The 16,345-nt window shown below is 34.4% G+C and overlaps 1 protein-coding gene across 1 annotated transcript in view; it reads left to right on the top strand.

Annotated features, from left to right (window-relative positions):
• The window catches only part of LOC150095842 (protein strawberry notch homolog 1-like), a 447,536-nt gene that overhangs the window by 343,131 nt on the left and 88,060 nt on the right, over positions 1–16,345 (top strand). The window contains exon 24 of the mRNA XM_090408811.1: positions 15,193–15,287. Within this exon, the coding sequence (XP_090264937.1) occupies positions 15,193–15,287 (95 nt within the window). The remainder of the gene's footprint in view (positions 1–15,192; positions 15,288–16,345) is intronic.

The following is a 16,345-nucleotide window of genomic DNA, read 5'->3' as shown; positions in this document are numbered from 1 at the left end:
AAGCTAAGAGACAAAAAAAAAAAATATATATATATATATATATATATATATATATACTTTAAAGGTTGGTTTTTAAAACAATACCGGTGTTCTTAGGTATGCTTTTATCTGGCTTGCAAAATAAGTTATCACAAAAAAAGAAAAAAAAAAAGTGAATTTAATCAATTGTGGAATGAATGTCTGTTAGCAAATATTCTATAATTTATTATTTATTATGCAGAAAATTCTGCTTACAGCATGGCAGATTCAACAGTGAGAAATTAATCTGTTTGTTTATTAATTAATTCATGTACAGCATTAGCAAGCATTTATAATCTTTTGGGGTAGTATAAAACCTATGGTCATTAGTTTTATAATGTCATACCTGTGCCCTTTAAGCTATGTGAATGTTATTTTCTGCATAAGCTGCTGTAAATTTGTGGAATCCTGGTATGCAGAGAATGAAAACATTGATATCTAATTCAAGTCAATTATCATGATTCATGCAACTGCATTTTTAAGAGAATAAAGATTCAGTGTATGAGAGTCATACTTTGTTGTTGTAACTAATTTTATTTTTGGCAGAAGTTCCTGTCTGAATTAGGATCTACTTCCCTTTTTAAAGATAGATAAATAAAGCTTGGAGACATTTTGGGTGATATGCTGATATAATAAATCTTTATTTACTTACTATGTATAAAATTTAGTATCACTTCACTTATATATGGTCCCATTTATGACCCTGTTTGTTTATTAATTAATTCATGTACAGCATTAGCAAGCATTTATAATCTTTTGGGGTAGTATAAAACTTATGGTCATTAGTTTTATAATGTCATACCTGTGCCCTTTAAGCTATGTGAATGTTATTTTCTGCATAAGCTGCTGTAAATTTGTGGAATCCTGGTATGCAGAGAATGAAAACATTGATATCTAATTCAAGTCAATTATCATGATTCATGCAACTGCATTTTTAAGAGAATAAAGATTCAGTGTATGAGAGTCATACTTTGTTGTTGTAACTAATTTTATTGTTGGCAGAAGTTCCTGTCTGAATTAGGATCTACTTCCCTTTTTAAAGATAGATAAATAAAGCTTGGAGACATTTTGGGTGATATGCTGATATAATAAATCTTTATTTACTTACTATGTATAAAATTTAGTATCACTTCACTTATATATGGTCCCATTTATGACCTTGTAACATTAGTAAAGGCAAACATTATCACCCGAAACTATTTATATACAGTCATTTGTTCAATATCAAAGCAGTTTTGTTTAAATGCAAATAATTTTAATTATTAAAAGTTAATTATAAAAATTAACTAATTACAAGGTTTGATTGTAAAAGGAGTTTAACCATAACAGTATTAATTAAAAGTTATCAGAAAAAACAAAGGAAGTCTGGTGATAATCACAATAGCCACAAAGGATTATGCTTCTGAAATACTAAACATGGAATTCAATCATTTGACAAGAAGGAGAAGAGTAATGCTGCATATGAAGTAAACTGTATATAGTTCTTTAGGTATGTTCATGAACAGTGCTGCAATGAAACTGATCATCATCATCATTGCACCACTTCTTCCAAAACTTGCAAAAATATGAACAGCTGCAGGTTCCAAGTCATTACAAGTCTGCATCCTTGTTTTCTCACCAAGCTACTGTCCTATGGTATTCTTCTTCCCTTTTTGAATGAATTGCCAGCTTCCTCCCTGGTTATTCATTGCAGGTCATGATGGATAGATGGCTTCCTTTAATCAAAATTTTCAGTTAATATTAGTGCTGAAATTTGTCATCTACACTCTTTTTTTTTTCTTCTACATCAGTTATCTTCTCTCTCTGACATTGAGTCTTATTCACATCCTGCTGACTATTGTACTCTCCACTTCTCTTTTTCTTTCAAAATCCTGTATTGCCAGGAGATTCATACTTCAAGTTCCTCTTTAACTGCTGCCTTAAACACAGAGCTCCTTGCCACTCACAAAAACCTTGTGAATTTTAATACCACCAGAACATAATGAAAGGCTATGCCTCTCTCCCCCTCACTTTTGACAATATTGTACTCGCTAACCAATATCAATTTTCTCTTGTTGGCATCTATCCCAGCATAAGAACATCAGGTCTATAGCTTCATCGTCCTCATCATCAAAGTCCTGACATGTACCTTCAAGGGTTGTGATAGTACTACATGAAAAATTTCCATCATTACTAACTTCCTATCTACAATTTTCCTCCAAATCAGTCTGTTACTTGTCAAGACTCCAACATTACCAGATCTTATATTTCTATCGTCTAAGGCACTTTGTACCATATCAATCCACCTATATCTTGGTCTTCCTCTGGGTCGTTTTCCTGGCAGAGAACACTTGTTTTGCTAATCTTCCCTCGCCCATTCTGTTTAAGTGACCATACCACCAGAGATTAGTTCTGCTAACGCATTCCTGGATGCTGACAATGTCAAGTTCTTTCCTAATATCCTCATTTTTAATATGATATTGCCATTGATGCCATCTGTTCACACTTCTAATCTTTCTCAGGACTCTCATATCTGTGGTCTCTAGTCTTTGGTCAAGTGTTTTACTTCTAACCCAGCTCTCAGATCCATAAGTTAAAACTGGTTTGAACACTGTCTTGTATACAGCTAATGTAGTGTTACGAGTAATTTATCTCTTATTCCATATGAATTTATTCAACTGACTTCCTACCATACCAGCTTTGTTGATTCTGCTGTCTATTTCCATATTTAATTTATCATCGTCAGTAAACATCGTACCTAAATAGCTGAAATGGTTTACTTGTTCCACAGGTTCCCCGTTCACAACACAGTTGACATTTTCAATGATTCTACCTATTTTCATTGTCTTTGTCTTATGCTGACCTTCATACCATATCTATTACAACAGTTATTCAATTTAGTCAGGGAATCTTGCAGACTTGTAGCGGATTTATTTAGAAGAATAACATCATCCGCATAAAGCAAACAGCTGACATTAACATCTCCAATTTTGATATCAGGTTTAATACTACTTTCCTTCATAATGTGATCCATATAGATAATGAATAACAGAGGGGATAATGTACCTCCTTGTCTCACACCAGATTTAACATTAAACCATCTTCCTGTACTTCCTTCAATTCTAACTGCTGACTTACTACTCAAATAAAGACTAAGTATTGCTTGATATAATGCCCCATTGACACCATATAACTGCAGCGTATTGAATCGCTTCTCTCTTGGCACCTTGTCATATGCCTTTTCCAAATCGACAAAACTTAAATACAGATCTTTGTTATATTCCCATGCTTTCTCGACTATCTGTCGTAAAGTGAAGATCTGATCCTGACAGCCTCTATTTGGTCTGAATCCTGCTTGTTCTTCAGCAAACTTTTCTTCCAAAATTCTTCTCAACCGTTTCTCCAGTATACTTACAGAGATCTTGCCGATGAACACTCAGTAGGGAAATACCTCTGTAATTCTCACATTGGGTTTTATTTCGCTTTTTATATATGGGTACTATTAGAGCTCTACTCCAATTATCAGGAATTCGTCCCTCTGTCCAGGCTTTCTGAACTATGCAGTGCATCCACTGTAAGACTTTTATACCACCATAATTCAGCATTTCTGGTCGAATATCATCTACTCCTGTTGCCTTTCCACATTTCAAGCCTTTGATGGCTTTTTCTACTTCAAGTATGGATATGTATTCCTGATTGGATGCCTGTTGAGTGTTTTTTACCACTGTGCTATCACTGCTTGTTTCATTTAGCAATTTTTCGAAGTAATTACTCCATACTTCAAGGATATCTTTTTCTCCCATTTTCATCACATTCATCATCTCTAACTCCTTTTACAGCACTTTAAGCTTTTTTACAGCATTTCTAAGCTTCTTCAACAACCTCCAGAATATCTTACCACCTTCTTGATATTTATTTTCTATGTTCTTGCCAAAGTCCTCCGATGACTTTTGTTTAGCTAGTTTTACACACTGTTTTGCTTTCTTACATTTGTCTCTGTATTCTCTAAGAGCACAAGCTGACTTATTTCCAGGAACTTTTGATATGCTTTCTTCTTTTCCTTCACTGGCTCTTTTTAACTTCCTGTGTCCACCATGGAGTTCTGATTTTTCTATCCTTGCAGACAACCTCACCAGATGCCTCTCTGGCTGAATCTACCAGGGTTTTCTTCAAGGTTTGGTTCCTGTTCCCAAACTCTTTCATTTTTTCTTCAATAATTTTTGTGTATTTTAGTCTACAGTTCACATTTGAGAGCTGCTCAACTTTTATTCGCTTTAAAACTTTCTTACATGTTATTCTTTTCAATGTGAAATTTAATTTTATCCTGCTCAAGACTAAATAGTGATCACTTCCAATTTCAAATCCTCTGTACACTCTGGTGTCCTGCACCAGAGAGAAAACATCATTATCAATCATAATATAGTCAATGAGACTTTCTTAATCCTTGCCTCTTCTCTCCATGTGAATTTGTGCACATTTTTATGTTGGAACATGGTGTTAGTAATAACCAGTCCCTGTCCTGAGCAGAAATCCAACAAATATTTGCCATTATTATTAGCTTTGCTCTTTACTCCAAATGTTCCCAATATATTTTTGTATGTGTGACAATCGTTTCCTACTCTGCTATTTAGATCCCCAACAAGGACCAACTTTTCCTTTTTCATTGTGTCAGTTGCTTTTTCTGAAGCCTCAAAAAATTCCTCCACTTCTACCTTAGTAGAACCTTCTGTGGGAACATAGGCACAAATACATCTCATTGTCCAATTCCCCATCATATTTGCCCACATCACTCTACTTGAGACTGCCTGCCATTCAAGAAGATTAGCCTCGTATTTTGTGTTGAATACTATGGCTACTCCTTCTTTTCCTTGATTGTCATTGCCTGAATATAACATATTGTATTTATTGCTCAGAAAGATCTCACGAGTTTTTGTCTTTTTTGTTTCAGTCACCCCTATTATGTCAATCTGGTACTTATCTAATTCCTCAGCTAGCTCCATTTCTTTACCATTCAGGCTTCTTATGTTGATAGTACCGATCTTTAACTCTGGTGATGTTGAGTTGGGGTGTTTTCAGAATTGTTCCAGTAACTGACTTTTCGCTGTTCACCCGGGTTCCCTGGCAAAAACAACGGGGGCTTTGTTTAACCGGGCGACGCCCCAGCCAGCATGAAATTTTGTCATGTTGTACCATCATTTTGTATTTTGGTTTAAGCCAATAAGAATACAATTTTGTTGGCTAAATCCCAAATTGCCAGCCCATCCTCTAATCCTCACCTTCTCGTGGAGCACCCAACAGGGTGCTCCACGAGAAGGTGAGGATTAGACATTAGGTCAGAAGCCCTGGTCAGTTCTCTGCATTCCTTTAAAGGCTATGTGGAGGTCTCCTCTCAGTTATACACCTTAAGCATAGCTTCTTCGGCCTCCAAAATAATTTAGTGATATTTCCAAGGCATTTGATCAAATCCTGGTTTTCTCACCAAGCTATCCTATGGTCTTCTTCTTCCCTTTTTGAATGAATTGCCCGCTTCCTCTCTGGTTATTCATTGCAGGTCATGGTGGATGGCTTCCTTTCATCAAATTTTTCAGTTAATACTAGTGTATCCCAGGGCTCGATGCTGTCACGTATACATGCTTGCTCCTATACATCAGTTATCTTCTCTCTCTGACATCCAGTCTTATTCACAACCTGCATTTTAATGCCACCAGAACACAACAAAATACTATACCTCTCCCCCTCAATTTTAACAATATTCTTTTCACCAACCAGTATCAATTTTCTATTGTTGGGTTATTCTGATATCTATCCTTGCATAAGGACATCAGGTCTGTAGGCCTCTTTGGCCTCCAAAATATCTTGGTGTTCTTTTTAGTTCCAAACAGTATTTTTCTCCTGCTCATATCCTGACATTTTTTTATAAAGCTCAAATCTGCCTAACCTGGGAATACTGTCCCATATTAGGGATGGTGCACCTGAGATTTCCAGAATTTTTTATTGTATTCAGAAGCAAGCAATTCACTTAACTGATGACCCTTCCTTCCAGTCGCTTTTCCATAAATCCTCGATAACTGCATTATGTATGTCTCTTCTATAAGTATTTCCATGAGCACTTTTCCACTGAACTGGCCCCTACCATCCCTCCACTTTTCCCAATACCCATATACAGTTCAACTACAAACTTATCAAACCAACTTCTCATCCTCGTCCTATACATCTGCTGTCCAAACAGTCTTTTCCATATTATTTTCCCCGATGATTTACAACCCTCTGGTCTTCAACAAAAAAAATAACACATTAACAAATTCCTACTTCCTTGTAACTACTTGCTGACACACACATACACATACAACGCTGTGTGTGTGTGTACCAAGATGACCTATTGTCATAGGTACTTCTTATGTGTGGGACTGATATAAAAAGGGAATGGCAGGGGGTTAATCGACATTGATTGTTTTTGTCAGTTTTCCTGCATTCAGAATTGGATTAAAATCACCTGAAGAGCAACAACAATTCTGTGTATGAAATTATATTTCTACATTGTCACATAATTTTCAAATTTTCATTTTGTGCTCATTCCGTTAGTATTTATTGACATATACTACCCTGCTTCACCACATGGCCATATTATTAACTTGCACAAGAAGTTGCAGTGTATACTATGTAAATCAATTTTGATAGTATGCACTTTCATGACATAGTATATATCAAAATCAAATTAGTCAATTTGCTTAAACCTCTCTTTTGAATACATGGCAGTATGCCTATAAGAAGACAGGTGCAATGTCAGCATATTTCAAAAATTGCTGGACTTCATTTAAAACTAATGTTCTTTCTTTGAAAACATTTTGATGCATCATCATGTATGAGCATTTATATGAGTTATGTTGTTTAATATCTAGTTTATCCTATCAAGAACTTCTTCTCTTAGACCACTATTTTCAGATTTTCCATATAATTTGATTAGCATCAGTTGACAGCTAAAACATATAACTGATCATAAGAAGTGTTGCATTTTTGGAGTATAATAATGAAATTCTATGATAAGCAACTCAAAGTATCTTAAAGGTCCAGGAAGAAATGTAATATTAGTCCCAAATGATACAAAAGATGTGGCATTGTTATATTGGCAAATATTCTCTCTAAAATTTTTGGGCTTTGCATCATTCCTAACTTACATTTGTTTAATTTCATTAGGCATGTTAAATTTTGAAGTTAACTTTTCTATTTCCATAGCAGAGACTAAAGTAGACTGCTATAGTTTTCTCCATTTTTTTTCTTTTATTTATTTATGCAGTGCAGAACATCATTGTTGCACATATAAGTATCATGCCCGTATCATGTGACATCCTTGGATTAGCAGAGATATGCTTGGAAACAGTCAGTGGGGAGATGAGAGGTGGAAGAATTATTTGGTTTGGCAAAAGTATAAAATGAGGCAGGAGTTGGATTTCTTCTTAGTAAAAGAGGAAGAGAAGCATTGTTAGGATATAAATCAGTAAATAAAAGAATAATAATAGCAAGATTAGCAGCAAGACTATTTAACATCATAGTGATTCAGGTTTAATCATCCACTTCAGAAACTACTGAAGAAGTACAGTTAAGTAAATTATTCTATATCAACTTGAAAATCTTGAAATTAGCACCAAAGAAAGATACTAATCATTGGAGGAGATTGTAAAGAACAATGAAGGATGGGAAAGAATAATGAGCAAATATGAATATAAAGAAAGCAATGTTTGTTTGTTTTCTTTTTTTTTTAATGCAAAATATCAAACATGGAATGAAGCCATATTAGCTCTATTCAATCTTGTTACAAACCAAATAGAAAAGCCACATCCAGGAACACTTGCACTCCAGTCATGTTTTAGTATTTTTTTAAAATACTACCAAAATTTTACCAAAGGAACAAAAACTACAGAAGGGTTGGCTGAAGAGAAGATATGTTAACCACTCAGCCAACCAGGCCAGCAAAAGTCAGAAATCGAACTCCTTTGTTTAAACATACATATACTAGATTAATAACATGCTGTTACACCTGATATCTTAAGAATGTAGAATTCTCAGCTGAAGAATAAATAAATTAAAAACCCTGCATAAAAGATAATAGATGAATTAATTAAAAGAAAAAGAAATATTCTTGCATCCAATAAAATATAAAGGTGTTTGTTGAACTAACTAACAAAAAGAAAGAATATATTAATGTTGTAATATGATATAAAAGAGAAAATTTAACTAAATAAGACAGAAAAGGATTAGTCATAAGAGATGGTATGTGAGAGGCTAGAGATTAAAATATTAAGTGAGTTCATAGAGAAATTTTGGAAAAGGGATTAAGTTAGAGGCTAGCAAAAGAAAAACAACAGACTATCGCTCAGGGGGCCGATTCCCGGATTGAGACATCGTTACGGGCTCGCCGACCAAAGGACGTTTGGCAGAAAAATGCCACCCTAATTGGTCGGTGAAGTAAAATCAAGTAGGGGGGCGGAGAAAAGAAGTTATAGAAGGTGCCGTTAGGAGAGCAAGTATAAAAAGAGTTGGGACCCCCCCCCCCACACACACACGACAAGTAGGCTTTTAGACCTTTTTGGTTCTGTTCCAGGAGAGTTCTTCGCGAGCTCCTTCGTATGGGTTTCACGGTGTTTTCCTGAGTGGCGAGATTGGAATTATATCTCCATCATCACAACACGGAAACAAAAGTGAGCGGAATTTCGGTTCCTTATTTCCTATGTAAGAAGCGAAGAATGCCATATAGTCGAGGAAAAGAAAGCATATTCTTTGTGTTTCAACTTCAGTGACAACCACGAAAAAGGGAAAGCTGTAAAGAAATCGATATCCACGTTGCGAGTTGCACAGCCGTTATTTAGACGATTCAAAGTGTGTCCTGAATAACGAACGGTAAAGACCGTGTAGGCATAGTTCAATTCAAAAGGGAACATAGGAGAAGCAGATTATCGGAGAGGTTATACCAAGATACTTCAATCAGAAAATGATAGAGGCCATATGGAAAACTCAGGAAAGAAAGGTACTGTGAATTATATCTCGTGTTAACTAAGATTCGTCTGTATTAGTTATCATTATTCTAATACTGAACTGTTGAAGTGACCAAGAAAACAATACTAGAACTTTAGTATCTGACAGAATATATTGAAAGTAAGCTGGCTAGTGTTAATGTTATATGAGTAATTAAGTGTCCTGAGAATTTTGCATGTCTATTATATTGTATAAGAAAGTTTAAATGTCATAGTTATGTGTTAGTGCAGTAAATGGTCTAGTTAAGCTACTTAAGTTTGGATAGTTAAATAGTGTGAATTAACCTTATAATGTCCATGTCATATGAAGTTGTGTGTTGAATGTGTATGGTGGCATGATCGTAATACCCATTATAGGATCATAGCTTAATTATTTATGATAAGCTAATGTCAGTTTGTAAATATTTAGTATAGCATTGAATTGAGTAATAACTAAAATTTGAATTGTACCATGTTAAGGAATTTAATAAATCTTTTGTCCAATGATAAAACAGTTGTCTGAAATTGCTGTCCAATGCACCACTTGAAAAATTACGAACCTAATCACGTGGGAAATTAATGTGTTAAGAAACGAGATAAAGTGTCACGACTACAACATAGATACACTTTCTGACATATTTTAGTTCTTTCTCCTTGTTTTTGCATATAATATCTTAAACTAAATGTCCCAAAAGGCGCAGTATAATACAAATATTAGGGATACTAAGGGGGGAAATAACTTAGATATTAGTAAAAATTTTGGTGATATCTCGAGCATAGATAATAGTAGAACATTGATAAGCGGAAATTATTAGATAGAATAAAAATCATAAATTGGGACACAACAATGCCTTTACATGTATTTTCATTTTACTGTTGGTACTTGTAACTTACTAGGTACTTGTAACAGTATCTTGGTACTGTTACAGTACCTAGAGCTGTAATTTACATAACTTCCTGATATTTTGAACACTACCAGTTTTTATAGGAAAATTTTCTTTTCATTGTGTAATGGATACAACAAAACTACCATCCAAAAATTATTGATAAATATCCTTCATCCAGACTATAATCTGACGTGAAAAGAATTTCAATATCCTGCATTAAAGGAACCTCCAAATAAATAGCATGGATTCTTCACAAATTTAGTCTATATGCTTACTTCAAACCAGCTTGGAAACTTTCTTCCTTCATACCATCTACAGAAGTTACGTTACTACCTTTTCCCTTACCAGTTGTCTATCAGGTACCCTGCTCATGTCATCTTTCTTATTTTGGACAGACTTATCATTCTGCTTAGATTAGAATCAAAGCAGAATTAGAACATCTTTAGAATTAGACAACAATTCTTCATTCCAGCAAGTTCCAATTTGATTGTCTTTTCCTTGAAACGTGTAATGTTAAAAAATCCTCCAAGTCTTCACCACTCAAACTGCATGCCTGTCTCTAAGTTTTGGGAACTGATCACTATTAATTGTTCATGTTTTTTTTTTAACAATTAGTTTAAATTATTTTTTATGAATGAATTTTTACAATTGTTCCTTTAAACTTTAATAGTGTAATCATATACTTCAGCTGTGACTGAGACACGAGCTTGTATACACATGCTTTGACCCATTCTTATAATTCACGTTTTGAATGTAGTTACCAGTCTGTCTCCCTGATGATGCCCACGTAACATTGGATAAAATATATATGTAAGCTATCAAAGTTTTTAAATTAAAACATCCAGAGTCTACTTTGAAGAGTTGCTAGGGTGTAAAATATCTAGAATGGTTGGAGAGTGGTTAGTGTATCTGCTCTTCAGTCATGGAGATTGTGATTGTCTGTGAAAATAATAGTGGTGGTGGTGGTAGATTGCGTTGGTGTATGATGAAGGTAGTTGTGGTGGTGGTGCATTGGTGGAGACAGAGAGTTGTAGAGTAAGTACCCTCCCTCGATGAGTCTTTGGACTCCTTGGAGGTGTTATATAATAATTTCCTATTCCTACCCACTCTGCCAACCCTTCTGTAGTTTTTGTTCCTTTGGTAAAATGATGATCACCTCCATGACAATCACAATCTCCATGCCCGTGCCTGGATTCGAACCTGCAGCCTTTTGACTGAAGAGCAGATACACTAACCACTCAGCCAACCAAGCCAGCAAAAATCAGAAATCGAACTCCTTTGTTTAAACATACATATACTAGATTAATAACATGCCCTTACATGTATTTTTATTCTATTATTATATTTTACATAATCTGAAAATCTTGCTATAAGGTTCAAACGTGAAACCTTTTCAAGCCCACAATAAGGGTGGTTGTCTCACACCATGGGATGATATTTATCTCCCACCTAAAGACAACCACAAATATCAGTGCCTACGGCAGGATTCGAACTCATGACCAGTTAGTTGGAAAGCAGATACACTAACCACTTGGCCAACGAATTCAACAAAGATTGTAACTGATCTCGGTGTACATGCATCACTCCGTGATCGTAGGGAGTCCAAAGACTCATCAAGGGAGGGCACCTACTCTACAACTCTCTGTTTCCACTTCAATCCAAACTACAACAAATCGCAACTGCAATCTACTTCTCACCAACACCGCTACTAGTATTTTCACAGACAATCACATACATCCATTCCCACTGCGGGATTCGAACCAACCCGCAGCCTTTTGACTGGAAAGCAGTCAAAAAAGACCAAAAAAAAGATTATAAATTGGACACTCATCAGAGCAATGATATGCACAAACCACCTTATAGCTAAAAAGAGGCAAAGATAGTGTAATTGAGAAAACTGTGGTAACTAGTGCTTGAAGCTAAATTTTGAAAATCTTTTAGGAAAAGTAGTTGTGGTTTTGTAGACTGGAAATGAGCATCATTTAGTTTCAAACTAAGAACTTGTATATGTGTTAAGTGACTCTGGAAGCTAAGGGAGGTTTGATTTATTATGAATGTTTAGTTGCTGGGGAAGAGATGGAATATACATTAATTCCCTGTTATACTATACACATGGAGAATTTCACCCACCTCCTCTTCACAGTGCTCTCCATATACTTATGCTCTCACTTTGTTTCAGCATGCAGTATGAGCAGGCTTTCAAACTATGTCACACATTTCACAACATAGCATGTCTTCTTTTTGAAGGTACAGCTTAAAGGGGGTTTAGGAATGCTATATAGTAGTCTGTCTGCAGTATGTTAATCTCCTTTAAGCTGTACCCTCAAAAAGAAATGTTCTGTTGTGAAATGTGTGACATAATTGAAAAGACTGCTCATATTGCATGCTTGAAAGTAAAGGGTATTTAGACATGTGTGCTGATGGAATGAATACAGCACAGATAAGTCGTTAAACACAAGTTTAATAGATCCTATATTTCATTTCAGTCACTGAGACATGATCAGGAATACATTGTTAATATTCTAAAAACACAAAAATACACAAAACAGTAAGTGGAAAAAAGTTATATTATTAACAGGCTAAATTGCTTGTTATTTGGGGGAGGAGGGGCATTGCCTGTTATCAGGCTCAGTGTTAACCTCACCTTCTTTCTTAATGTGTTAGACTCAACCAAGTAGTTTTGGCTTTATAGCAGTGTTATGATAGGATAGTTAATCCTATCTGCATAGGTGTTTAACTGCTTTGTGTGTTAATTATATGTATTCTCTGGCTGCTGTTCCTATCTTGCAGGATAAAATACCCACATTTCCAGGAAGGGAAACTTTACTGCCATTGTGAGAAACAAGCTAACTTACCTGGGTTAAAAAAAAAAACTTCTAAAGGATTTTCTTATCCTAGATGAGATTCTAACAAAGGTCTTTCCAATTTTCAAAGGGCAGGCTCAGCATTAGAAACAGAGTTGTAATGTCGGAGTCAGAAGCATTTCTTACTTTACTGAAGTCAAAGTCTGTAAAAATGTACTGACTCCACTTCTAATAAATTTAAATTGTAATATAAATAATGTTAAAATTTCCTATTTCACAGATAATTTGATTAACCTATTTTTTTTCAGGATTTATTTTAATTTCAAGTTCTTTGCAAATTTCAAAATAAAACATTTTATGATATTTTATATATTATATTAGTGAAAGCAGCACCCCATGAAAAAATTCAGTGTCAAAAAAAAAAAAAAAGTGTCAACAAAGTTCGCTGTTTTTGAACACTTTACAATAACAACAGATGAAACATTAACATTACAACAACAAATATTACAATAACAACAGAAAATATTATGTGTGGCAATGTATTATAGAAGATGATGATGAAAAAGCATGTGATGCAAAAATTAGTAGTTTTTGTGATTCTGATAAAAATGAACCTACAAGAGCATCAAATTTAAAAAGAGACACTTGCAGCATTTTTATTCTAAAGTGTTAAAGCTGTGAATGAGAAAGACAGCAATAAAAACAATCCCTCTACTACAGGGCTTAAGAAAGATCAGAAATCTACTGGAGGCCAAGCACAACTACCAAGATTCTTTACATCTGACAAAGTTATCCTAACATTGATGCCAGAAAAGTTTAAAAACCACATAATTGAAATGGCAGTGAAGAATAGTGTACCTCTATCCTTTTTTTTTTTTTTTTCCACAACCAGCCTTTTTAGGCTTACATTGAGAAATGACTAGAAAACTTGGAGTTTCTCTGGAAAGAGAAAGTACAGGTATCCCTCGATGTTACCGCGTATATCAAAATAGTGTTAATCAAATCTAATAATCAATGGTAAAAATTAAAATTTGTCCATGATTGATTACTGCATTAATAATTTGTTTTATATGGTATTCTTTTAGGAAAGATAAAAAATGAATGCAAGTAAATGTTTAATAATACTTGTATCTATAGTATTTACTGCAATTTTTTTATCGAAAGGAGTTATCAAGAGTCATTTGAGCAGTTTTAGTTTTTTCTTATCAGCATAAATTCTACGATAACAAGCAAAATGACTCTCCAGACCTTGGCAAACAAGCAATAAAACATAAAGAAAAAACACTGCAAATACAACACATGATGGTACAAATTAAGTGGATATTGAATTCAACATTATTTCATAGCCGAATATAGAAACTACAAGAGTTTCGTGCCAAGTATATAGAAACTAAAAGTTTCGGCGGATGCAAGCATAAGCAACCTTATGGGCAACTCGTAGTAAAGGTGGATTAAGCACCAGATCACTTTCCTTAGTATTTTCCATAATGTAAAGCACATCTCCTAGAGGACATGTATGATAAATAAGCCTTTAGCTCTCTATTTCAGTAATACATGATGGTTTATTTATTTATTTTCAGTTACAATCTAGAAATTATTGAACAAAGAATACAAAATAAAATAAAAAAAACTAAGCCATACTATACTGACATCGGAGGTCACGGTATCTCTCAAATACAATTTACCGTCAAATATCCCAAACCTTTACATAACATGTGTTAAACCAAAATGACAGAAAAACAATGCAGAATATCACTCGCAACATATGAATGCACAGCTACTCATGATCTCCAAGCTATACACTGAATTGTGTAAGAATATTTATTTTAAACATTTTGCATGTATCTGTCAGATCAGCTGTGAGCTCTGCAGGGTTAAAGGCACGTTAATCAAAACTCTTGCCGCGTATATTAAGGGATTGTCGCAATTAATTTCACAGCTTTAATCAAATCCCGCGTTAAGCAAGGGATACTTGTATAAAGACTGATAATTGAAGAGGCCAAATGTAAGAAAAAAAAACTTTGAAAAAATCTGAAGAGATAGTTTGTCTTTATTAAAATGGATGCATGCACACATCACAGAGTCAGTTATTTTGCTATTAATGTTAGATTTGTTGATGAAAACAATAAAATGATAACTCAGATATTGGGAATAAAGGACACCCAGGTACATCTCAACAGTGAATTTTAACAAGTTACAGTTGTTCTAAAAAAGTAGCCTGATGTTCACGTTGGCAGTGATTTCATCACTGCCAAAGTGAACATCAGTTGAGTCTTTTCAGTTGATATAGGAAATAAATAATTAGAGTATGCATTAGTCAGAATCAAAGCTACCATAAATTGAGGCGTCGGAACAGAGTCGAAGGTTTTTACTTACAGACTCCACGGCCCTGATTAGAAGTCTGGGTATTTTTTTATACTGTTGAAAATAGAAGCTTAGCAACAACAACTTGTTCTGTGATTTGAAATAAGATTTCTTTTCTTCTTTGCTATTTAGATCTTGGTGCTACAGGGGATGGTGTGAAAAGAATAAAATGTCAACATTTTGTTAGGCAAACAGCAACAGGAATTGCACAAACTGAACTGCATACTGTAAGTATTACATATATATAGAAGTTCATTTAGTTATTTTAAATTGAATCAATCCATTCAGTTATTTTCTGTACTTTTTCTCTGTACTCATAAACATTGATCATAAACTTAATATATCAGAATGCAAAACATCTTAATTCATTTTAACCACAACAGTTATATAGTGATACCATTTTTTATATCTAAAATAAAAATCAACTTCATGTATCAGAGGTCACAAAACCTATACTAAAATATTGCTTTGTGTGTGTTAGAACATCAGATTATAGAAAAAGAATAAACCTATTGCGTTTTTTTTTTTTTTTTTTTTTTTTTTTTTTTTTTTTTTTTTTTTTTTTTTTTTTTTTTTTCCCAAAACCTGGAGGCTAGATCCAATGCTGTAAACAACGTAAGGAAGACTTCTGAAGAAAAGAGGAAGATGAGAAATTTTCTTCAAGAAGTTTGAAGTTGAACTGCATGTGGATGTTGTGTTCTTCTGTTGTTCTCTTCTCACTAAAGAATCTCAAAGCGTTCAGTGTTTAAGGTGTTGGTTATGGAAGATCTCGAAGTTCTTAACATTTGGGTACTACAAGATTTGTCAGATGAAGATGGAGAATGTAGCTATACTATCATCATCAGAAAAATTATAGATAGAATTCAGACAGACAAGATAATTTTTTCTATGTATAGGAGGAAAAGCACATGCAAAAGTACAGTGCCCTGGGATACTCCAGCATTGGTGGGGAAATCTGAAGAGATGAAATCATTCATAATCACATGTAATAAATGACACTAGATCCAGCAAACCATAAGATGGTAATTTGATCAGTCTTCTGAGCCAGACTAAGTCAAGTGCCCTGAAATGTAAAGAGCAATCACACAAGTTTTTCCAAACCTTACCTTGACTTCTTTAGTTATTAATGTTGATTAGAAGGTCGACATTGGAGTGATTGGCAGAATCCATATTAGTAGTTACTGCTTAATTAGTGAGCCTCCAGGTGGTGAAAATAATAGCGCTATTCTGTTATTCTTGAGTGAACGGAGGTGAGGGCAGTGAGAAGATAGATGGCTGGGTTTTA

The sequence above is a fragment of the Typopeltis vanoorti genome, chromosome 19 (assembly GCF_054136105.1).
Source record: "Typopeltis vanoorti isolate ZY-2024b chromosome 19, IOZ_Tvanoo_1.0, whole genome shotgun sequence".
Classification (NCBI taxonomy): domain Eukaryota; kingdom Metazoa; phylum Arthropoda; class Arachnida; order Uropygi; family Thelyphonidae; genus Typopeltis; species Typopeltis vanoorti.
The sequence above is the reverse complement of the archived record's forward strand: the minus strand, read 5'-3'. Positions and strand labels throughout refer to the sequence as shown.